This window comes from Osmerus mordax, chromosome 10 (genome assembly GCF_038355195.1).
Source record: "Osmerus mordax isolate fOsmMor3 chromosome 10, fOsmMor3.pri, whole genome shotgun sequence".
Taxonomy (NCBI): domain Eukaryota; kingdom Metazoa; phylum Chordata; class Actinopteri; order Osmeriformes; family Osmeridae; genus Osmerus; species Osmerus mordax.
In genome coordinates this window covers 7,641,670-7,665,100 of record NC_090059.1, presented here as the reverse complement: position 1 = coordinate 7,665,100, position 23,431 = coordinate 7,641,670, and the positions used below count along the sequence as shown (strand labels likewise).

Here is a 23,431-nt window from a genome sequence, read left to right as displayed (position 1 = left end):
CTCTCAGGGTGTGTGTGAGAAAGGGACAAAGACCTCGTCACCTTGGGGTGAATCTCAAAAGACTAAAATGGCTTCTTCTTCCTGATCTTGTTGCTGGTCTGGGAGCTGATCTCCTCTAGGGGGGGTGAAGGTGTGATGATGAGACCCCCCCCCTGCCCCCCCCAAGCACATCTCTCTCTCTTAAATATTATTACAAAAAGACAAGGAGAGAAGACTAGGAGAGGAAAGCCACGAGCCTCCTCTGGATTCACGGGGTTAGACTAAAACGGAGGCCCCTGGGCGTGATTCCATTTACAACCAGCAGAGGGTGATAATAAACAAGAAGTAATCACACACACAATAAAAATATATTATGCTATACAAGGGAGTAGTTTTTTGCATGCGTGTACGAATTGATACCAAAGAAGCCAGTTCTTGAGGAACAGAAGAATGCTAAGATGTAAATGATTCCCGTGACTGAAGACAGGGCAGTGGACACTATGTAACAGACTTTTAGGAGGGAGGACCTGAACAACTTACACACTTGTTTTACAATAAGGAGCTGAAAGAATATTTCCTTGCATGCACAAACAAACACAAGCTTGTGTGGAACACACACACGCACGCACACACTTAACCATCCATTCTCCGACTCATAACAATGCACTCGTAGGATCCCTCCCTCCATCCCTGTAAGGGTGTTGCGGCAGCCATCTTGGATGTGACCTGTGACCTCAGGCCTCGTAGAAGCGCTCCACCTTCTTGGTGACGCTGGAGCCAGACACCATGCTGCGCTGGACCACCTCCTTGGTCATGTGACGCGTCATCATGCCGCTGGTCTCTGTGAGCTGGGACGTCATCGTCATACCATCTGGGAGGGAGGGAGGGTGGGGGGGAGAGAGGGAGGGTGAAATAAAGAATAAGAGAGAGAGGGGGAGAGGGTGGGAGGAAATGAGAAATAAATAATTAGAGAGCGAGAGAGAAGAAGAATAAAAAGAGATACGAGGAAAGACAGAGAGAAAAAAGAGACAGAGTGGATGAAGAGAGAGATAAAGAGAGAGAACATAAACACACATAAACAGATCAGACGCAAGGTGTTTTTGTGTGGGCGTGCATCTGAGTGAGTGAGTGGTGCCGCACGAGCCACACACCTGTGGAGAAGTAGGGCTCGTTGAAGGAGGTGTGGGAGACATTGGTCCGCGTGCTGACCTCCGTGGGCATCTGGAACACCTCCCTCATGGTGCTGTGCATGCCCTGGCCACTGTATTGAGACATGGTGCCTGCAGGGGGCGATGGAGAGCACAGGGGAGAGTAGAAGGGAGAGGGAGGGAGAAGGGAGGGGTGGGGAGAGGGAGGGAGGGATGCAGCAGAACGGAGGGGTGGGGAGAGGGAGGGAGGGATGCAGCAGAACGGAGGGGGAAAGAGAGAGAGGAAAGGGAGGAGGTGGGTGAGGAGAGGAGTAAGGGAAGGGGCAGGATGGGAGGAAGGGAGGGTTTAGACAACTCTCTCAAACCTTCAAACCGTTAAAAGGTTTCCAGGCGACGATGGACACAAATATATCTATGACACGCCCGGCTCTGGAACTGGTCTGAACCGGTCTGAACTAGTCTGACAGTCTTCTACTCACCTCCATCCTGAGACTCGATGGTGATGATGCCCTCTCTCTCCGGCCCAAAGCCCTGCGTGGTCCGGGCCTGAACCTTGAACTTGTAGGGCATGTTCTCACTCAGGTCCGGAACAGTCAGGCTGGTCTCAGAGCTGTCTCCGCTCACCTGGAAGGTCCGCACTTCACCTAGGCAACACAAGAAGGCGTTTGAATGGACCTGTACTTGTTGCAAATCATGTTGGCATAATATCTATCCATCCATCTATCTATCTACAGTATCTTTCTGTATATCTGTATATCTTTCTGTCTATCTGGTATGTCTGTCTATGTGGTGTGTCTGTGTGATGTGTCTGCCCCCTGGTGGTCTCACCTCCACCGTGCAGCTGCTCACAGGTGACCACGTAGCCCAGGATGTCTCCGTTGGGCTTGCGAGGCTTGTCCCAGCTCAGCTGCAGCGCCTCCGGACTCAGAGCTGTGAAGACCAGGGGGCCTGGAGCGCTGGGTGTGCTCAGGGTGAAGGGTGAGCCTGTGGAGAGGAGGGGAGGGGGGGAGGAAAGAGGAGAGAAGGAGAGGGGGAGGACAGGAGGAAGAGGACAGGGGACAGGGAGGGAGGAGAGTGGATGGAAGGAGGGGGGAGGAGAGTGGAGGATAGAGGTACATCAGTAATTAAGAGTACAAGTCTGAGTTTGCTGTGATAAAGTGTCTGGAAGTAGGGAGCAGGAAAGAGGAGTGAGTCTGACTGCTGGACAGGCCGTTAAGACCAGGGGAGGCCAGCTGGACAGGAGAGGCCAGGTTAGACAAGGTGAGACCAGGTGGACAGGAGAGGCCAGGTGGACAGGAGAGGCCAGGTGGACAGGAGAGGCCAGGTAAGACCAGGTGGACAGGAGAGGCCAGGTGGACAGGAGAGGCCAGGTGGACAGGAGAGGCCAGGTGGCCAGGAGAGGCCAGGTGGACAGGAGAGGCCAGCTGGACAGGAGAGGCCAGATGGACAGGAGAGGCCAGGTGGACAGGAGAGGCCAGGTGGACAGGAGAGGCCAGGTGGACAGGAGAGGCCAGGTGGACAGGGTTAAGGGTTAAGGGTGGTGGTACCTGGCATGGGGCTGAGGGGGCTCCTGGGGTCCACGGCAGACTCGATGGTGATGACGCCCTCCCTCTCCGGGCCCCAGCCCACCTGGCTCTGGGCCTTCACCTTGAACAGGTAGGACTGGTTGGGCAGCAGGTCCTGCACCACCACAGAGTTCTCCGAGGGGTTAGGCACCTCGATGCGTTCCATCTCACCTGGAGAGACACATTACACTGTAAATATCTTCTTTTTAAAACAATTTCGACAATCATTTTACAGTAGGCCTATATTACAGTAAGATACGTTTCAAATATAATAATTACAACACAGAGTTGTTGTAATTATTATTATGCTGTTATGTTGGCGCCTCAACATATTCCAAAATCAACAACATAAGACCACCCTTTAATACTCCCCTAGCGGGGAAATCCAAGTGTATAAACAAGTACAATATGATGTAAAACAACAGATGAGGCAAAGTCCAGCCAGATGGATATCATCTACATGTTTGTGTGAGCCTACCTCCGTTGAGGAGCTGGTAGAGAACACAGTATCCCAGGACATCCCTCTCACAGTGGGGCTCCTGCCAGCTGACCTTGAGGGCCGTGGGGCCCAGGGCGGAGAACACCAGCCTGGTGGGCGTCTCGGGCACCCCTGGGGTCATCCTGGAGTCTGCGGGAGGCACACAGAGGGCAGGGGTTAAAGGTCAGAGAGGGGTGTGAGGCTTTGGGGGTTCTGCCCGGGGGTTAGACGCTGAGCTCAGGGAGGAGGAGAGAGAAGGATGGAAGGAGAGAGAGAGATAGAGAGAGAGGGAGAGGGAGAGGAAAGACAGGTAGAGAGTGACAGAGAGAAAGAAAGAGATCCGACTGGGTTAGTTCCATTGAGGACGAAATCTGTCCCAATGGTATCAAAATAATGTTGTGAAGGAGTACTACTGAAGGTTCTACTGGTGTGTGACAGGGTTCTACTGAGGGTTCTACTGCTGTGTGATAGGGTTCTACTGAGGGTTCTACCAAGGGTTCTGCTGCGGCCCGTGTCGGTCCCCAGACGGACTCACCCTGGATAACCCTGTCCAGGTTGAGAAGGGCATCGTTGATGTCCTCAGACTGGGTCCTGGCCCGCGAGCCCTGGGCCAGGCTGAAGCCGTACTGGCTCTGAGAGACACTGTAGCCAAAGCTACCTGGGAGCGCTGGGAGCCAGAGAGCAGCGGAGGAGAGGGAAGGAGGGAGGAGGAGGGAGGAGAGCAAGAAAGGGAGGAGGGGAGGAGGGAGGAGGAGAGCAAGAGAGGGAGGAGGGGAGGAGGGAGGAGGAGGGACGAGAGCAAGAGGGGGAGGGAGGAGGAGGGAGGAAGAGGGAGGAGAGCAAGAAAGGGAGGAGGGGAGGAGGGAGGAGAGCAAGAGAGGGAGGAGAGGGAAGGAGGGAGGAGGAGGGAGGAGAGCAAGAGAGGGAGGAGAGGGAAGGAGGGAGGAGGAGAGCAAGAGGGGGAGGAGAGGGAAGGAGGGAGGAAGAGGGAGGAGAGCAAGAGAAGGAGGAGGGGGAGGAGGGAGGAGGAGGGAGGAGAGCAAGAGAGGGAGTAGGAGAGAAGGGAGGAAGAGGGAGGAGAGCAAGAGAGGGAGGAGGGGAGGAGGGAGGAGGAGGAAGGAGAGCAAGAGAGGGAGGAGGGGAGGAGGGAGGAGGAGGGAGGAGAGCAAGAGAGGGAGGAGGGGAGGAGGGAGGAGGAGGAGGGAGGAGAGCAAGAGAGAGAGGAGGAGGAGAGAAGGGAGGAGAGCAAGAGAAGGAGAGGAGGGGAGAGGGAAGAAGGAAGGAGGAGGGGAAAGTGGAATAGTGGGAAAGAGATACAGAGGGTGTAGGAAATAGACAGAAGGGGAGTGAGAGAAGAGGAGAAGGAGGAGGAGAAGTAAGATGAGGAGAAGGAGGCGGAGGGAGAGAAGGAGGAGGAGAAGGAGGAGGAGGAAGAGAAGGAAGAGGAGAAGGAGGAGGAGAAGGAGGAGGAGGAGAAGGCGGCAAAGGGGAAGGAACAAGAGGAGAAAGGGCGACAGTGAGCGCAGCTCCTGCAAGGTGGACAAGCTGAGTGCTGTACAGCCAACAACCCCAGAACTAACCAAGCCTGCTACATGCACATACTCACACAGTCATTCTGGACAATGCAGGCTGCCCCCAAATCTTCCCAATACTCCAGGGTCTGGCCTGAACTGGTCTGAACCAGTCTGACCAGACACAGAACTCCATACTGCCCTCCCAAGCATAAGGGCAGTAACTTGTGATTTGGTCAATATTTTGTTACTGTAGTTTTTTTGGTCAAGAATTCATCCTCAAATATGGTTGAATGTTTTGTCTCGATTATATTGAGTTCTGGAGAAAATATGTGGTCTGATGTAACTTCAAAAAGTATTTTTCTTGGGAGAGCAGTCTAGTACCAACCATCAGAGGAACCATGCTTGAGGAACTACACCACCTTCAAAATGCCCTTACCATGGCTGTCGGTGAATCCACTGGGCATGTCTCCCATGACGATGGAATCCCTGATGTTCTCGTCATAGTAACCTCTGTTCTCCGACCGTTTCCTCATGACAACTTCCTGCGTGCGTGTGCCTCCTCCAATCATCATCTCCTGTCTGCCGTAGGTTGTTCCTCCTAGTAGGTTGAGGGAGAGTTGAGGAAAAACGAAAAGATCCTTCCTTTCCTAGGCCTCACACAAACGTCATTTGAATCATTTGAATACTTCCAACTGGAAATCAAACAATCCAAAATAAACAAAACACACTAGAAAACATTAAGCTTCAGCTGGAATTACTGTAAAATCACACGACAAGCAAATTCACCATGTAAACAAAAACGTGTTGGTCTGAGGGTGGTGCCGAACCCTACCTTGTCCAGACATGTAGGTGGTGGAGGTGGAGGTGGAGGTGCCGCCCAGGTTCATAACCCCACCTGCCCCAGCTCGGTGGTTAGAGCCGGTGCTCAGGGTGGAGTAGGGGGAATGCTGTCCGTAGCTGGACGTGGACATGTGCGACACGGATCCGGATCCTGCTCCCCCCGGAAACAGGAAGCTCTGGTCCCACTTCCCATTCATCATCGGGTCTGGAAAACACCACAGGGGGGGGAGGAGGAAGGGGGGGGAGGGGGGGGGGGTAGGACAACCAGGACGGTGAGTGAACCAGAAAGAGAGAACGATAGCGAGAGAGAGAAAAGGACAACATTCCGAGAAGCCAGCAGAACCAGAAGGAACATTCGAGAACACGGAACATTCCGGAACACCGAACAGAGACGGGACCCGAGAGGTGTTCCGAGGCAAAATAAATAAGTACAAATAAATACAAAAAACCCAAACATACTGACAAAGGGAAACGATTTCTGCGGACAACGAGCGACAGGAGAGTTCATCTCAGTCTGTGAGATCTGAGACGTACGACCACTCCACCTCAGAGCCAAGCCCTGCATGCTGCCTGCATAGCCCCTCAGGCAGCACGGGGGAGAGAACAGACACACCTGAGACACCATGAGCATCAACTGGAGGTGGGGCAGTTGATGTCTGGAGGGCGCTCCCCAGAGGACGGGAGGTTCAGGGTGAAAACAGGGGCTCAGCGAGGCTGGAGTGTAGGGGGGGGGGGGGTGGCACCAGGGGAGTAAAAACAGATTATGTGGGCAGGAAGGAACAGCAGATGAGTTGGACCTGTGCCATCCATGAGCGGTAGCATGCCGTCTGTCTGTCTGTCTGTCTGTCTGTCTGTCTGTCTGTCAGCCTGTCTGTCTGTCAGCATGCCTGTCCACCAGCTGGTCTACCTGTCTACCTGTCTGTCTGTCTGTCAGGGTAAGGCGGGCAGGGCAGGAAGGTTTCGGGAGCGGGGCGGTCTTCACCTGGCTGGGGTGTGTGTGTCTGGCTGGGCCGGGGGCTGTCGTCGACGCTGGCCTCTGTGTCGGAGCTGAGGCGACGATGGTGGAAGACGTCCACCTGCTTTTTCCAGGACACCTGGCGCAGGTCCAGCTCTGAGCCCACCAACTTGACATGCTTCCAGCGCAAGCCTTGTAACGGTGGGGTGGAGGGGTGGAGGGGGGGAGAGGCAGGCAGGAGCAGGGTTGGAGGGCAGCTTGGATGGGCCAAGGGGCTAGCTAGGTAACTGACACAGCACAGGAATGCACAGTGCCCGAGGGACAGGGCTGACATCCGACTCATCTGAACTTCCCGTGGAATCGATTTCCGAGAAGGACCCCGACCACGGGGTCAGGTTTGGTGTCAACAGTAAAAGCTGTGACGTGTCGCCCGCATACACACAAGTTTGTGCACTCCTGGGATTGGTGGAGATATGGGTGAGGAGAAGAGAGAGAACGAGAGAAAGGAGGGAAGGGGGCGGTTTGCTCTGGCTTACTGGCTGAAGCGGAGATGACCTAAGGGAGACGAGGAGATGAGGCGCTCGGAGCGAGACTGGCTAGCACATTCAGGACCCAGAGATGAGCCAAACAAAGATGACACAGACTCAATACAAGAGGGAGAGGAGGGAGACAGAGAGACATAGCCAGACAGACAGACAGACAGAGAGAGAGAGAGAGAGAGAGAGAGAGAGAGAGAGAGAGAGAGAGAGAGAGAGAGAGAGAGAGAGAGAAAAAGAGACTGAAAGAGAGAGAGAAGAAATAGAGAAGGAAAGAGAAAGAGAGGAGGGTGGAGGAGGAGGAAGAAAGCATCTCTCTCATTCATCACTGACTGGTGACTACTCTCTTTCTGTCTGGATTCAGAGGGCTGCGCTGCCTAAGATAGACCGATGATAGATGAGGGCCTCATTCTCTCCCTCGGGCGTGTGGAAGCGGCCACACACAGTCTAACAGTGTGTATCGTCACATAGTTAATCACTCTCTGACATCTGAACAACACAGATCCTCCAGAGGGCCAACAACACAACTCTGTCATGGCCCCCGTTTACCTCAGACACAGGAAACGGGACACAGGAAGTGAATATATCAGCAGTGAGACCAAGGCTCCAAATAGTCATCCTATCATACCCCTTTTGAACCAGACGAAGATCTCCCAAGACCTACATTAGAACACACCCGAAACACCGATTTCATGACGGAGTCGACTTCCTGTCGTCTAAAACCCCTGACTGACAGGGACGACCATCCGTCTACGGGGTCACACCGTAGGAACATCAGAGGAGTTGCCGAGAGGAAGGGGGACAGCGTGACGGCCGACTGAGGGGCACCCACCTTCGTCGGTAACGCTGGGCTGCTTGGAGCCCGTGGGAGTCTTGAGGACCTCGCTGCTGTACATGAGGAAGCCGTCGTACTCGTCTCCCGCCTCCGCGTCGATGATGGGGATGTCTGGGATGATGGGGACTGAGGAGAGGGGGGGGGGGAGGCAGGGGAGGAAGAGAGAGGGGGAGAGAATGGGGGAGAGGGAGAGAGAGAATGGGGGAGAGGGAGAGGGAGAGGGAGAGAGAGAGAGAGAGAGAGAGAGAGAGAGAGAGAGAGAGAGAGAGAGAGAGAGAGAGAGAGAGAGAGAGAGAGAGAGAGAGAGAGAGAGAGAGAGAGAGAGAGAGAAAGGAATGTGGATGGGAGATGGGGATGGGGGAGAGGAAGAGAAAGACAAGTCAAATAACAGTCCTATTGGACCTCGGGGAAACCGAACAACACCCACAACAGACAACATCCACGTCGTCCATCGATCAAACCCCAAACTTCCCTCCCCCGTCTCTGACGACCCCCTCCACCCACGTCACGGCTAAGAGGGCCTGGCCCAGCAGGGCAGCCAGGCTGCTTCTGGCTCCGTACTCACTGGAGAGGGGTCTGGTGGGCTGGGAGGCCAGGTTGATGGTGGCGTCCCTGTAGGGGCCCCAGCCGATGCTGTTCTGGGCCCGGACCTTGTAGCAGTACGTCTGGGCACTCTGCAGGTTCTCAATCAGCAGCATGCGCTTCTTAGGGTTGTCGATCTTGATCTTCTTTGCTGCTCCTGCCGCCTCTGTATGTGCGTGGAGACCGGGGTGGGTGGGGGGTGTGTGGGTTAGAGTAGGTAAAGGTATTTCAAATGCTGTGGTTGACCATTATGTGACTTTTTTATGAAACATCAACCGAAGGGCCTACCGACCACACATCCATACAACACAGCGGGAGAAGAACGACTCAGATGAAAAACCTCAAATCACTTCTGTATTTATGAGTTGAGGGCGCGCGTGATTGGTCACTCACTCCTGTGGTCGTCGATGGGGGTGTAGATGACCTCGTAGGCTGTGATGACGCCGTTGGTCTCGGCGGGCTCCCCCCAGCTCACCTGAGTGACGGTTGGGCTGATGACGTTGAAGGCCAGTCGACCTGGTTCACTGGGGACTGGAGGGGGAGAGGAGGGGTTGAGAGGAGAGGGGGATGGGAGGAGAGGGAAAGAGAGGAGAGGGAGGGAGGGGAACGGGGGAGTACGTCAATTACAAGGAAAACAGAAGAAAACTAAGAAGACTACAACCAGCAAGACACAGGTGAGGAGGACAGGAGAGGAGGACAGGCGAGGTGAGGAGGTGAGGAAGACAGGAGAGGAGGACAGGAGAGGAGGATACAAGAGGAGGACACGAGAGGAGGACAGGGGAGGTGAGGAGGTGAGGAAGACAGGAGAGGAGGACAGGAGAAGGGAGGGGGTGAGAAAGACACGAGAGGATGGAGGATGAAGGAGGTGAGGCGGCGCGAGGAGGACCCACCATCCTCCAGGGTCTGGCAGGGCACCATGTTGCTAAAGTGGCCATCCCCCATGGCGTTGTAGGCGCACACGCGCGTCTCGTAGTCGCAGAAGGGGTACAGGCCGGTCAGCTCCGCCTGGTTCGTCTTCACGTCCAGCACCTGGGCTTCATCCTCGCGGTCACCGTAGATCCAGTACCTCACCTGCTCAGAGGAATCAGCCTTGTCATCTCTACCGCTCTACCGCTTCACACAGTTTCACATGTTATTCATTTGGGCAGATGCTGTTTATCCAAACAAATAGTTCTTCTAGAAAGTACAACTTGTTTATCTTCTCCTCGACACTCCTTTTTCTGGCCTCCTCCTCTAATTCCCTCCCCTCACCTTCCAACCCCCGTTCCTCTTTCCTCATCCTCCTCTCCACTCTTTTCATTCACCTCTCCTCCCCTCCCCTCCTCTCCACTCCCCCTCTGCCTGTGTGAGGGCCTCTCTCTCACCTTGTACCCCAGGGCGCCGGCGCTGGGGGCCCAGTTGAGGTGGATGTTCTTGGGGCCGGTGGCAGCGGCCTCGACGTTGGCGGGGGGCAGGAGACGGCCCCCGGGGGAGGCTAGCGTGTTGATGTTAGCTTGCTGCTGCATGTTGGCCATGGTCATCTCTGGAGCCTTGGAACCTGGGAGGGAGGGAGGGACGGAGGGAGGGAGGGACGGAGGGAGGGAGGGACGGAGCAGAAGGGGGTTAGGGATAAACGCACGAGTGTGTGAGTGTGTGTTCGGGCACCTGTGTGTGCACCTACGCATGTGTGCGTGCGCGTCCTCACCCCCATCGGTGACGGTCACCAGCGTGGTCTTCCTCTCCCCGATCACAGCGTTGCTGCCGGGGTCGAACAGCTCCAGCTGGAAGGCCTCGGGCTGGACGGGGCCTGGGTGGGACCGCGGGTCGATCACGATGCTCTTCTCCGTCTCCCCCGGGCCGAAGCGCAGCGGGCTGGACAGCTGGAAGCGCTGGGCGTTCTTGGAGCGCCAGTGCACGGTGGCGGGACCTTCCTGGTTGCGTGTGCGGACCACGGGGATGCTGTACTGGGGGTCGGAGGTCGTGAACGTCTGGGTGCCCTTCTTGAACATCACCACGCTGGGCTCTGGGCGAGGGGAGGGAGGGTGTAAGACAAAGAAGCAAACTAACTAGGGACCTGACTAACCAGCTAGCTATCTCTAGTCCCACCTGGCTGGTCGGTGATGGTGACAGTGGTGCGTGGGTAGCGTCCCAGCTTGGCGCCTTGGCGAGGGTTGCTAAGGTCCATGACAAACTGCTTGAGCTGCTGTGGGTCGCCTAGGAGACTGTCTCCCTCGGACAGCTCCAACAGACGCACCGGAACCATCTTCTGGGTCTCGCCCGGCCCATAGGAGAGATCCCCATCCACCGGCACGTAGTCCTGCACACACGCACGCACGCACACATTCACACACACACACACACACAAACACGCACACACGAGCACACACATACAAAGACACAAACAAGGTTAAGGCTCTTTGTCACGTGTGTGTACATGTAAACAAGTATGTGTGCGAATGTGTGAAAGGACACATGGTCACATGAGTGGGTGTACACGTGTGTGTACATGTGGGAGTGTACATGTGTATGTGTGTGTGTGTGCGTCTCACCCTCTGCTCCTTGGCGGTGACGTCGTGGGAGCGGTAGGTGACCTGTGTGCGTCCGTCCTCCAGGATGTCCCTGTTGACCGGGATGTTGACCACGCCCTCCTGCCTGCTGTGGCTGTAGGCCGGCTGCAGGAAGGACAGCACACTCTTGGCTGCGCAGAGAGAGCCAGAGACAAACACACATATGATATAACACACACAGCAAAAACCCAGAACAACATGAAATATTGGTCATATCAATACTCACGCTGGTCATGGCGTGTGTGTATGTGTGAATGTACGTGAATATGTGCACGTGTGTATACGTGTGTGTGTATGTAAAGCCCTCACCGTGCTCCTTGATGACGGTGATGTTGACGAAGCGCTTGCCGACCTCGGCGATGCCCAGAGGGACGTCCACCGCCTCCACCCTCAGCTGTTTCTTCTCCTCATCCTCGTCCTTGATGAAGAGCGGAACGTGCACGTCCACAGACTCCACCCCCTCTTGCAGCTCCACCGCCCCCGCCGCCTCTGGAGAGGGGAGGGGAGGGGGGGGGAGTTAATAACACACGTACACACATACACACAAAGGTTTGTTTTTCTATCCTAGTGGGGCCCAACCAGAGGTACCCACAAGGTCAGGTTTTTCACGTTTCACTATAATTGGGAGGACTTTTTGGTTCCCACAAGGGTCGTTAAACAAGACCACACACACACACACACACACCTCTGTCTGTGGCCACAGTGTAGTAGCCAGGCACCACTTTGAGGTCTTGGAAGTTTCCAGACTGGACGTTCTTCTGTGTGAGCTTGACAATGTCAGGGTAGGCAGAGCGAGGAGCCGACAGCACTGTGTCCACTATGGTGTGATTCGGTCTGCAGAGGAGAGGAGAAGTTAGAGTTGGGTGAAACCAACTGGTGACAAGCTTGGTGCTTGATGTTTTGGTGTTAATTAGATAAGTACCTTTTGCCAGCATTTCTTTGTAATCTGAAACCACAAGAAAACCATGTTAAAATAATTCCTTTAGTTCGCTGAGAAGATTTGATACATCGTTTTCACATGTAGGAAGTAGTGCCAAAAGTCAGACTTACCTGAAGTTGGTCTTCTGAACTTTCTGTGCTCCAGGAATCTGCTTGTAGACTTCATTTAGCTGCACAGAAAACACACACATGGACCAGTCAACAACCACACTCTGGTCCTTCACACTTCACTACCAGTCCACAGGCCTACACACACATAAACATGCGCACACACACCAAAACACACACACATGCACACATGCAAACTCACACACGTCACACACGTCACACACGTCACACACGTCACACACGTCACACACGTCACACACGTCACACACTCACGTTGTTGTCCACCTCCCTGCGCAGCGCCTCTGTGTCCCTGGCCTCCGGGCGGGACAAACTGTCTGTGAATAACCTGTTGAGACGGAGAGAGAGAGGGAACGCAACTAGAGAGAGAGAGAGAGAGAGAGAGAGAGAGAGAGAGAGAGGGACAGAGAGAGAGGGACAGAGAGAGAGAGAGAGAGAGAGAGAGAGAGAGAGAGAGAGAGAGAGACAGAGAGAGAGAGAGAGAGAGAGAGAGAGAGAGAGAGAGAGAGAGAGAGACAGAGAGAGAGAGAGAGAGAGAAAGAAAGGGGGAGAAGAAAAGAGAACATCCTAGTCAGTCCATGAGCTGTTGAAACAACACACAGTATCAGCTATGCCAAAGCAGAGCGAGGCCCACACTCACTGGTCTCTTTGGGGTTGGGCTGGACCTGCGCCAGCGGGTGATTGGCTTCTCGGTGGACGTTGTCGGCGACCTTCCAGCGAACCACGTCCGTGCTCTTGGGCGGGCCTGTGCGCACTAGGGGCGTGTCCAGGTGGTCTGAGGTGAGCAGTGATTGGCGGAGCAGGTACTGATCCTCCTTAAAGCCCACCATGCGACCTGACAGGAAACAGGAAGATAATACGACGTGTTCAGAGTTGAGTCAGACTCATATAGCTAGAGAAGCTTCTGTAGGTCGGCCACACTCACCTCTCCCACAGCATGGCAGTAGAGCCAGACAACCCTGAGAGGAGAGAGAAGGAGAATGTTCTAACTCCCTTCAAAGATATGGCAAACAGTATATAGTCTTAGTGTTGTTATGTGTGTGTGTGTCGTCTTGGTGTGTATATACTGGGTATGTGTGTATATATATGTGTGTGTGTGTACCTTGCAGCAGGCGCAGTACTTCCAGCAGCAGAGCAGCAGCAACCCCAGCAGCAGCATGAGGAACATGATGAGAGGGATCAGCCACAGGAAGCCAGCCGGGGGACAGTCTGGAGGGACGGACCAACACAACATTGGTTCCTACCTTCATCTCAGTTCCTGCCCTCAAAACAACACGTCTTGTTTTGTGAGACCCCTGTTTCTACCATCAACAACCTGTTAACAGGAGGTCTGCTCATGTTCAACAGGTTCAAGTTAATATAAAGGTGAGGATGAGTTGGGATTTCACTTGTTGATGGTTAATTGTCTGTCTATTGACATTTATAAATCCACCATAAATAGTTAAAACACTGTACATCCATGTATTGGGATACTCATCTAATAATACAAATGTTTTTTATTTATTTAAACAATTTAACATAAAAATATCAATGTTTGGATGGAAGCAGACCCTCTACCACTGAGCTCTACCCAGGCCCCGTCCATTTACAAATACACTGTTGTTAATCAAAACCCAGTACATCCATGTGGGGAAGTGAGGTCCTCTTACCTTTCTTCTTCAGGACCTGCACCTCCAGCTCCTTGGAGCTGGGGTCCGCTGGGTAGTCTACTGTGTACTCGTACGTGCAGTCATCGTCCTCGTCACGGAAACTACACACCTCGATCACGTCCTCCTCTGAACACACACACGCACACACACACACACACACACAAACACAGAAACAGCCGCATAGTTAGTGAACACACACACACATTCACATGAGTGACGAACACATACAAAAACAGCGGACATCTCTGCCGGGCATCTACACAAAAAGCATCAGGAAGAATCCATCTACGACAGTCTGAAGGAACCCCCTCGTCAACCTTTTGGAGCTCCACGCGGTGTCTCTTACGTTGCTTCAGCTCGTCCACCATGACGACCTTGAAGGTGCACTCGTCGCACTTGTCCTGGGCCTTCCTCTCGCCTGTCTTCCAGGCCTGACACTGCACGCAGCTGCGCTTGGCCTCGCACGTGCCCAGCTGGGCCTGGAAGCTGGCCTCGCAGGTGGAGCTGAGGGGCAGCCCCGAGTCCTGGCACTCACACCGGCCACACTTGCACACCCCGCGCCCGTTACACATACCCTGGAGGGCGGGGGGGGGGGGAGATGTGGGAGAAGACAGAGAGAGATATAACGTGAGAGGGAGGGATTGAGAGAGAGAGGGAGAAAGAGGGAGTGTTTTTTACGCGAGCCATGCTATGTTCTCGTGTTCTACATGGGTTGCATTGTACCGTCACTGGGTTCTACTGAGTTCCATTGGTTCTACTGTGTTCTATTGTATTCTCCTGTGTCCTACTGTACTTGACCCTGTTCTACTGTACTCTACTTACCCCTTTGCTGTCGACGCAGGTCTGGTTGCTGAGTGGACATTCACAGCCAGGCCCCTCCCATCCTTTCTCACACGCACACTCCCCCATGTAACACTTCCCTCGGTCTGATACACACACACACACACACACACACACACACACACACAGAGATAGGTTAGACATATAGTTACTAAATACACACTATGCACTCTCTCCTCCCAATCCAGCCTCTCTCTATCTCTCTCTCTTCTCCCCACCACCTTCTTTCTCCCCCACCTTATCTCTCCTCCCCCCCCCCCCCCCCCCCATTTCTCTCCCACTCCCACTCCCTCCCTCACCGTTGCAGAGGAAGCCTCCAAATCTATGGCACTGGGAGCGGTCGTACTGGCAGAAGGCTCCTTCGTACTGCTCTGGGTTGTAGCAGATGCAGGTCCCACACAGACAGTCTCCCCGCCCCGAACACGACTCCGTCACCCCGGGCGCCAGACACGCCCCCCCGATGGCCGACTCGCTGGCCGAACAATTACAGAACGGACCCAGCCTGGGGACAGCACGCACACACACAGACACGACACGCGCACACAGAAACGTGCATGCATGGAAAACACACACACACACACACAGAGACACGTTGTCAAGATAACAACAGTACAGTTAGCAGGGACTGAGGTTACTACGGGTATGAGTCTGGTTACTAGGGTCTCACCAGCCATTGTAGCACTTGCACTTCCCACAGACCAGGTCACCGTTGCCATGGCATCTCACCGCCTTGGGGGAGGGAGTCTGTAGAGGAACGTTTGTAAGCTTGTTTGTAAGCTTCTCTGTGTGTGCGTGTTAAGGGAGTGTGTGTGCTTCTGTGTGTGTGGGGGGGTTTACGAAGTGTGTGTGTGCTTCTGTGAGCGTGTGTGCGTGCATACCTTCTCACAGGGGCAGGTAGGACACTGTATGGAAGCCTTGATGTTGAGCGCGGTGCTGAAGGTGCTAGGTTTGACCCTAATCACGCCCTCCTTGTCCTGCTTGCCCACCTGCTTCTCACACACATGCATCTCCCCTACCTTCTCCTCAGCCTTCACACGCACCTTGAACTTGCCCTGGCACACACAGGGACAGAGAGACAGACTGTGAGTGTGTATTCACATGTGGGTTAAAGACAGAGAACAGGTGTGTACGTGTGTCTGTGTGTTTGTTTATTTGTGAGAGTTAAGTGTGTGTGTGTGTGTTTGTGTGTGCATGTGTATGTATGAAGGTGTGTGTCTTACTATTTCTCCAGGCTTGACTTTGAAGGTTCCAGCCTGTGTCAACATGCCAGTGGACGTTAGCAACTGAGTGGCAAACGCCTTGGGCGTGTCTTCTGCCCGGATACTCATCTTAGAGCGAATACTCTGATAGGACAAACAGGAACACCATTAAGGAGCCAATAGGACACCAGAATGCACAAAACATCAAATAACGGCATTGAGCATCACTTATGTTTGTCTTTGCTTGTCAACATAATGGCTGCTAGAATAGGGCTGAGTTGGCTTATTGGGGTGAATTACTATTTGCAAATACAGTGAAATACTTAGGAAGCTCATGGCATTCCTGTGTAATCACTATGTCAGCAGCCAACATTCAATCTGAGCCAATTTATTGAACAAAAAATATTTCCAGTTTAAAGACCCAGGAGTGTGTGTTGGAGAGAGGGCAGATGTTGTAGACCAGGTGTGTGGGTATCTTCTAGAGGAGTGTGTGTTGGAGAGAGGGCAGATGTTGTAGACCAGGTGTGTGGGTATCTTCTAGAGGAGTGTGTGTTGGAGAGAGGGCAGATGTTGTAGACCAGGTGTGTGGGTATCTTCTAGAGGAGTGTGTGTTGGAGAGAGGGCAGATGTTGTAGACCAGGTGTGTGGGTATTTTCTAGAGGAGTGTGTGTTGGAGAGAGGGCAGATGTTGTAGACCAGGTGTGTGGGTATCTTCTAGAGGAGTGTGTGTTGGAGAGAGGGCAGATGTTGTAGACCAGGTGTGTGGGTATCTTCTAGAGGAGTGTGTGTTGGAGAGAGGGCAGATGTTGTAGACCAGGTGTGTGGGTATCTTCTAGAGGAGTGTGTGTTGGAGAGAGGGCAGATGTTGTAGACCAGGTGTGTGGGTATTTTCTAGAGGAGTGTGTGTTGGAGAGAGGGCAGATGTTGTAGACCAGGTGTGTGGGTATCTTCCAGAGGAGTGTGTGTTGGAGAGAGGGCAGATGTTGTAGACCAGGTGTGTGGGTATCTTCCAGAGGAGTGTGTGTTGGAGAGAGGGCAGATGTTGTAGACCAGGTGTGTGGGTATCTTCCAGAGGAGTGTGTGTTGGAGAGAGGGCAGATGTTGTAGACCAGGTGTGTGGGTATCTTCTAGAGGAGTGTGTGTTGGAGAGAGGGAAGATGTTGTAGACCAGGTGTGTGGGTATCTTCTAGAGGAGTGTGTGTTGGAGAGAGGTCCAGATGTTGTAGACCAGGTGTGTGTGTGTCTTCTAGAGGAGTGTGTGTGGGGCCAGGCCTCACCTGGAAGGCTTTATCCAGGATGTTGAGGATGTTGACAGAATCATCTTCCAGCTCTCCCAGCTCAGCAATGGGGAAGTATTCATGTAGCTTCTACACACACACACACAAACACACACACACAGCCTTTGTAATATCTTCGTGAGATCCGACTACCCTGAAGTAGGTTGGAGCCAGGGCTAGGATTAGGGCTGGTCCTGGAGCCAATCCTAGGGCCAGGGTCATGGCTAGTACAAAGGTCCGGCTTACCTCGTAGTAGGAGTAGGAGTGGTTGGTGATGGTGAAGATAGGGATGATGTTGTGCTTGACCAGTAGACGGACCAGCGTGGGGACGGAGGGGTAGTCCTGCCGGGTGTCCTCCGTGTACTTGCCCTCCGCGTCCAGGTGGCACAGCTCGTCGTTACGCGGCAGGATGCCCGACAGGACGTTGGCGCCGTCGGCCTCGTAGTGGAACGCCGACTCTGTGGAGAACACCAGGAGGTGGGTGCTGTGGTTACGCCAGCCGATCTGGTCCTGGAGAGGAGGAGGAAGGGAGGGAGGGAAGCACAAGAATTAGCAAAACACTCAAGGTGTGAGGTGTCTACCCAGATAAACACACACAGCACACTGCTGCCTGAAACACAATGGACTCCTGTCATGATCCCCTGGTCTTGTACCTTACAGACGGCGGTCTGCAGTATGGCATCAAAACCCCCCTCTGGGGCGTCCTGGTTGCCAGATATCTTCTCCTTCTGCAGCTTCTTGGTGAAGGTGGCCAGGTCACTGGTCAGGGTGATACTGTGCTGGAAGGAGAAGGGAGGGTCGCTGTCCGGCCAGGGCTGCAGAAGTCTGGAGGAGGAAGAGGAGGAAGAGGAGGAAGAGGAGGAGGAAGTATAGAGAGGCAAGACAGGGGGGAGAGGGAGGGAGAGGGAGGGAGACAGGACGGGGTAGAGGTGAGAAAGAGGGGGGTGGGTACAGAGAGGGAGGGCAGGGGTGAGATGGAGGGAGAGGGAGGGTGAGAGGGAGAAAGAGAGAGAGGAATAGAGACGGACAGCGTGAGAGAGGGAGACGGAAGAAGAAGAAAACACACTTTCGAGGCCGGAGCAGAAAGCGACGTGTGTGTCTGCCCTCCTGGTGAGTGTGTGTGAGGGGGGGGGGGGGGTGTCTGCCCTCCTGGTGAGTGTGTGTGTGGGGGGGGGGTGGTGTCTGCCCTCCTGGTGAGTGTGTGTAAGGGGGGGGGTGTGTGCCCTCCTCGTGAGTGTGTGTGAGGGGGGGGTGTCTGCACTCCTGGTGAATGTGTGTGTGAGGGAGGGTGTCTGCCCTCCTGGTGAGTGTGTGTGAGGGGGGCGGGGCTCCTACTTCGCTGGTCTCATGTCCGTCTGTGGCTCCACCACCTTGTCTACAAACTTGCCGAAGCCGATGGTGTAGTCATCTGACAGCGTCTTCACCAGATCAGCTAGGGAACACACACACACACAAGGTCAAACTAGGCTAAACAACAACGTGACCACAATCTGACCAGAACCTGACCACCTCTCTCCATCCTCGTCCCCCTCACCCAGCTTGGTGCCCATCTTCTTGAGGTTGGCCAGATCGTCAGACATGGAGTTGGAGAAGTCCATGAGGATGTAAAGATCCAGAGGACCCTTGGTGGGCTCGAACACCTCCAGGTCCACCAGCCTCTCCTCTCCGGGCAGCAGGGACATGGACATCATCTGGGGGGCCACCTGGGACTGCTTCAGCTCCACGTTGATCTGCTCGTTCTGGAGGGGGAGAGGGAGGGGGTAGGGTGGTGGAGAGGGTGGAGGGAGGGAGAGGGAGGGAGGGAGAGAGGGGGAGGGAGGGAGGGGGAGGTGGTGAAGGTGGAGGAAGGTAGATTAATCAATCAACCAACCAACCAATCACATTTCTTTAACCACAGTGCAGATTCTTTATCAAAGTAAATAAGAATGTAAATGCTTACTTTCTCTGTCTCCATGGAGCTATAAGCTGTCACCGTCTGAACACATCCTTGGGCCACCAGGCTTTCCAGAAGGTTACAGCGTTGTCCTTCAAAGATCTGACCAGACAGTTGGATGAGTTAATTCAGTCTGCAGCCACAGGGGGGATTTAAACCGTGATCTGCAGTCAAAAGCTCTGAGCCCTGGGATGCACCCAGTCGACCTTCATGAGGAACGGTTCTCCATTTCCGTTGTTCTCTGAGCCTACTGTAGAACTGAGGAACAGTTCACCTGTTCTGATGTTCTATAATACGAAGGGAGAACTGAACACTGGTTCTCCTTTTTACACTATTCTTTGAGTCTACAGTCAAACTCATAATTGGTTCTCCTGTTTGACTGTTTTCTAATGGGCTACTCAATTATGATTCAATATTGGTTCTTCTGTTCCATTGCTCTTTATCACAAAAGTAGAAGTGAATATTGGTTCTCCCATTCCACTGTTCTCTGATACTGAAGTAAAACTGAGGGGGACTCTCACCTCATCTGGACAGTAGGCACAGCCATTTCCTGCCTGGATACAAGCTGAGCAGGTGCTGGCCCTGGTAGCCAGGCAGTGGTTACCTGGAGGGAGGGGGGGAGAGTTAGGAAGGGGAAAAGAGAGGGAATGACACAGAGAGAGGTAGAGACGAGAGAGAGAGAGAGAGAGAGAGAGAGAGAGAGAGAGAGAGAGAGAGAGAGAGTAAGAGGTATAGAGGGAAAGAGAGAGTCACGCCGCATAACCAAAACCACGATCCATCGAATACCTGTGTCAGGGGGAACAGACTTCCACTCTGAATCTGCCCTTTGGCACAGGTATCCTGAAATGTTATTCATGTGGTCGCTCCACAAAAGAAGTGGAACTGATTTGGATGTTTTTCTGATTTGGATGTTTTTCTCTCTACCCAAGAGGAGATAGCTCACAGGTCAATGATTCAGTGACATAGTGATTCATGATTCAGGAGCTAAGTCTCGAGGCGTGTGTCCATATAGCGTTTTTCTCAGGCAGAAAAGCACAGGCGAGGAACAGACTAGTTAAGTAGCTAATAGCTTAAACAAAATATTTGTTGCACGTTCTCTGCAAACTTAAGCTAGTAGCTAATGACTAACGGATATTTACTCGGACTGTTCAGTGCCAGTGGCTCGCTAGCTGAAAAGGGCGACAGACGACACCAGCGCCCGCTTACACTGTCTCCTCATTGGAAACAATTGACAAAATACGTTATATGGACTTCTGCCCTCAGACAGGTTAAAACATCTGTGTGAAAGTGAGGAAGATCACAGCCTCTTACCTGTCTTTGCGTAGCAGGTGTTGAAGAAGATTGTGAGAAGCACAACCCCCACCGAGAGATGTGCTGTCCATCTCCCCATCTCCCCCCTGCAACACAGGACACACACACACACACACCATTTAGCAACTTCTTTCTGGATTAAATGGACAGGAGAGGGAAAGAGAGAGAGAGAGCGCGTGAGGGAGAAAGAAGAAGAAAGGAAGGGAGAGACAGAGAGAGGGATGTAATGTTGGCTTGCAGTCCATGCGTCACCTCAGAACCGGGTTATTTCTCTCCAGACCGACCAACAGTCCGGAAAAAAAAGATGGACAGACAAGCAGACAGACAGGCATACAGACAGATAATGGTACGGTGTAAACTGAAACACCTGCCTCCTCACTGGATCTCAGACTACCAGGATGCTGGTGAGGCCTACCGCCCATCCCCCCACAATAGAAGTATTGCCAAGAACAAGTGCTGTAACCTGGGTCCAGGACCCCCCAGGACCCCCAGGATCCAGACTCCAGAGGCCTCCACCGTTTAGAGGTGATATCCCCCTCCATCCACAGTCTCTCCAGTATATCCAGAACCAGACATATGGAGCCTGGCTGGGGCATGGTAATCTCTTTAATGTCCTCCATACCATCACTAAACAGAAGGGCCAGGCAGGGGGTGGGAGACAGAGGGAAAGAGAAAGAGGGAGATAAGACAATGAGAGAGTTAGAGGTAGAGAGTGAGGGATAAAGAGAGAAAATGAGAGAGAGATAAAGAGAGAGAGAGAACAATGGTGGTTAAAAAAGTATTAAGGATACTTCTGATGTGAATAACGTTTTAGACTGTAAAACCTCTGGAATGTGTGTCTATGACTGCGCCAGAATGCGCCGGAACAAAACTGGTCAAACAGAACAGGCATCTGTCCAATGGGGCACTGACTGGGAACAACGAAGATCCTCCAGCTGAGAACAGATCCTCGCTGACACCACATGCTCTGCAGGATCAGTACTGACAGAGGGAGACTAGAGACGTTATCTCCCCAGTGGTAAACACAGGTCCTAACCCTCCCAGAAATCCGACCTGTTCTTACATCTGCACAACAGACCTCGGTGAAAAGAAACCGCACAATTATTAAATCTCTCTGCTCGGAATATTTAAATGTCCCCTAAGTGCTTTGATATATGTCTGTGGTTGAACTTGGAGCTCAGTAAAAGTCAGGGGGTCACAGGCCTGGTGGACACTCCCCAGGAGTGAGGCTTGTGTCTGGTGTGAGTCGCTCTATACTCGGGGAACTGACAACTGCGTGTAAACTCCAGAACCAGGACTGTAGTCACACCGTCGGTAAAGACTGACTATTTTTCTTCTTCCACAGATGGCAAGCCAACCAGCCTCAATACCATCCCCGGAACAGGCAAGAATAAACATGCAGACTTAGCACCTCACTGTGAGCTACAGGTGGGGTCAAGGGGGGTCCTATATGTGTGTGGATGTGAGTGTGTGGTTTGTGCCTGCACATGGATGTTCATGTGTGTGTGTGTGTGTGTGTGTGTGTGTGTGTGTGTGTGTGTGTGTGTGTGTGTGCGCATAGTTGTACATTAATCACTGACCAGGTTGAACAGAAGAGTAAAAGGACTGCAGGCTACAGATATATTCACCGTGGGACACGGAATGTGAACCCTACTAAAGTTGCAGCAGGAACAGCACAGTGATTTACCGGTGCTGATGATGACAGCAGTAAACTAAGAATGTCTGGTAACGTTTAATGATCAACATTAAATCTCAGCTTGCATTTAAACTAACTATCTCAAACCTCGAGGAGAAGGGACTGAGATGGAAAGAGAAAGAGACAGGATTCTTTGGGCATTATTACAATTGTTTGTTTGTGATTGTTGGTAATTAAGTTCTATGATATGTTTATAATTACATATGTTGTCCCTTCACTGTGGACTGCTTTGGCAACATTGTTAACCTGAACATTCATGCCAATAAAGAATATTGAATTGAGAGAGAGAGAGAGAGCGAGAAAGAGAGAGAGCGAGAGAGAGAGTGAGAAAGAGAGAGAGAGAGAGAGGGGGGGAATAAGAAGGGAGTGACACTAAAAATTCATTTCAGTTGCAGAAATGTTTGTGGATAACATGGCCGACTGCCAGGTGAGCATTCCAGAGTAGGGCGTCGACACAAGCCATGTGTGTGCATGTGTGTGTGTGGGGCAGGGGTACCCAGGCCGTTGTCTCACAGATGAGGACAGTTCAGTCACCTTTCACCAACACCCAGACCAATCCTATGATACACAACGTCTCCCAATCAGACTGAGCCATACATCGCCTTATCAAATTGCACCTTAAAATTAGAGGAAGGACGGTTGAGGAGAAAGTGCTCCTGTATTGAACAATGAGGGTGAAGCCAAGAGGAGACCATATCAGTCTTCAGATTCAGTGAACTCAGTGCTGCAACATTCGCAGCAAGTCGGATACAACTACAAACGTTGCAGTTACTTTCCAGAATCCGGTTTGAACTTTCCCTTTTCAACCCTGTCACTTTGTATACATCTCTTTGATGTTGTGTCTTGTTGAACAGGCATGGCAGTCTCCTAACAGGAACGTCACACATAAAGACTGTACTGAGCAAAAACTTCAAGCAGCTTAAACACCTACACACCGTGGTTAGTGACAAATACTGTAAAATCTCATGTCATGTAAACTCTATAATGGCTTGTCTTTTCGTTTTTGGGAGAATCTGTCAAAAGCATGCATGTTGTCCCAGACACACAGCAGCAAGCATTCAAGGTGTGACACATGAAAAAAACAAACAAACCTCTTCATGAAATGTTTCCCGATTCCAAAGTCCGGATATCCAACAGTTTTTTTGAAAGACAACCGGTTAATCCTTTCTTTTTGCCTTCGCTCCTTGTCCGGCCGTCAAATTAATATCCACCTGAGTGGAGAGAGAGAATCCTCGTCTTCTCTTTCGCTCCCAAAGTCCAAGCTCCCAGGGATCTTTGTAATCCCAGGACACACGAGAACAACTCACTACCTCTCGCTCTCTCTCTCTTCTCTCTCAACTTCTTCTTTCCTTCCTTCCTTTTCTGCAAAGTCTATTCAAATATTGACTTATATCCCGTCCTACTTGTGGAAGAGATTTGCTTCTTTGCAGATGAGTGTGGGTGTGTGTGCTTGCGAGAAAGAGAGAGTGCTGCCCTGTGTGAA

The 23,431-nt window shown here is 52.6% G+C and overlaps 1 protein-coding gene across 4 annotated transcripts; it reads right to left on the bottom strand.

Moving 5' to 3' along the window:
- Positions 1 to 162: 162 nt before the first annotated feature.
- On the bottom strand, positions 163 to 23,431 carry itgb4 (integrin, beta 4). 4 transcript variants are annotated; one of them, XM_067244701.1, is made up of 41 exons: positions 23,040 to 23,431; positions 20,253 to 20,381; positions 19,463 to 19,545; positions 18,948 to 19,043; positions 18,543 to 18,747; positions 18,344 to 18,440; positions 17,662 to 17,833; positions 17,255 to 17,518; positions 17,009 to 17,098; positions 15,753 to 15,875; positions 15,411 to 15,584; positions 15,200 to 15,276; positions 14,832 to 15,034; positions 14,515 to 14,618; positions 14,039 to 14,267; positions 13,693 to 13,818; positions 13,146 to 13,252; positions 12,969 to 13,002; positions 12,684 to 12,878; positions 12,299 to 12,402; positions 12,029 to 12,087; positions 11,901 to 11,924; positions 11,664 to 11,812; positions 11,288 to 11,467; positions 10,961 to 11,109; positions 10,518 to 10,728; positions 10,117 to 10,434; positions 9,797 to 9,969; positions 9,323 to 9,503; positions 8,826 to 8,963; positions 8,416 to 8,598; positions 7,848 to 7,976; positions 5,517 to 5,729; positions 5,121 to 5,282; positions 3,706 to 3,837; positions 3,171 to 3,320; positions 2,675 to 2,863; positions 1,956 to 2,111; positions 1,607 to 1,771; positions 1,131 to 1,259; positions 163 to 850 (listed from the first exon to the last, which is right to left on the bottom strand). In XM_067244701.1, exons 2-41 carry the CDS (start codon positions 20,329 to 20,331, stop codon positions 714 to 716), a joined length of 5,889 nt encoding a protein of 1,962 aa, XP_067100802.1. In that variant the 5' UTR covers positions 20,332 to 20,381; positions 23,040 to 23,431; the 3' UTR covers positions 163 to 713. The 4 variants fall into 4 exon arrangements, with proteins under 4 accessions (XP_067100802.1, XP_067100801.1, XP_067100803.1 ...); XM_067244700.1 differs by having other exon boundaries at positions 20,253 to 20,338; XM_067244702.1 differs by lacking the exon at positions 3,706 to 3,837 and having other exon boundaries at positions 20,253 to 20,338.

Bases quoted from the DNA above. Each gene is read 5' to 3' on its own strand.
- itgb4 (XM_067244700.1), bottom strand. The intron at 17,099-17,254 runs GTAAGCCGGACC...GTGTGTGTGTAG, and splicing joins ACTCCTACTCCTACTACGAG to AAGCTACATGAATACTTCCC. The intron at 2,864-3,170 runs GTAGGCTCACAC...GTGTCTCTCCAG, and splicing joins CTACCAGCTCCTCAACGGAG to GTGAGATGGAACGCATCGAG.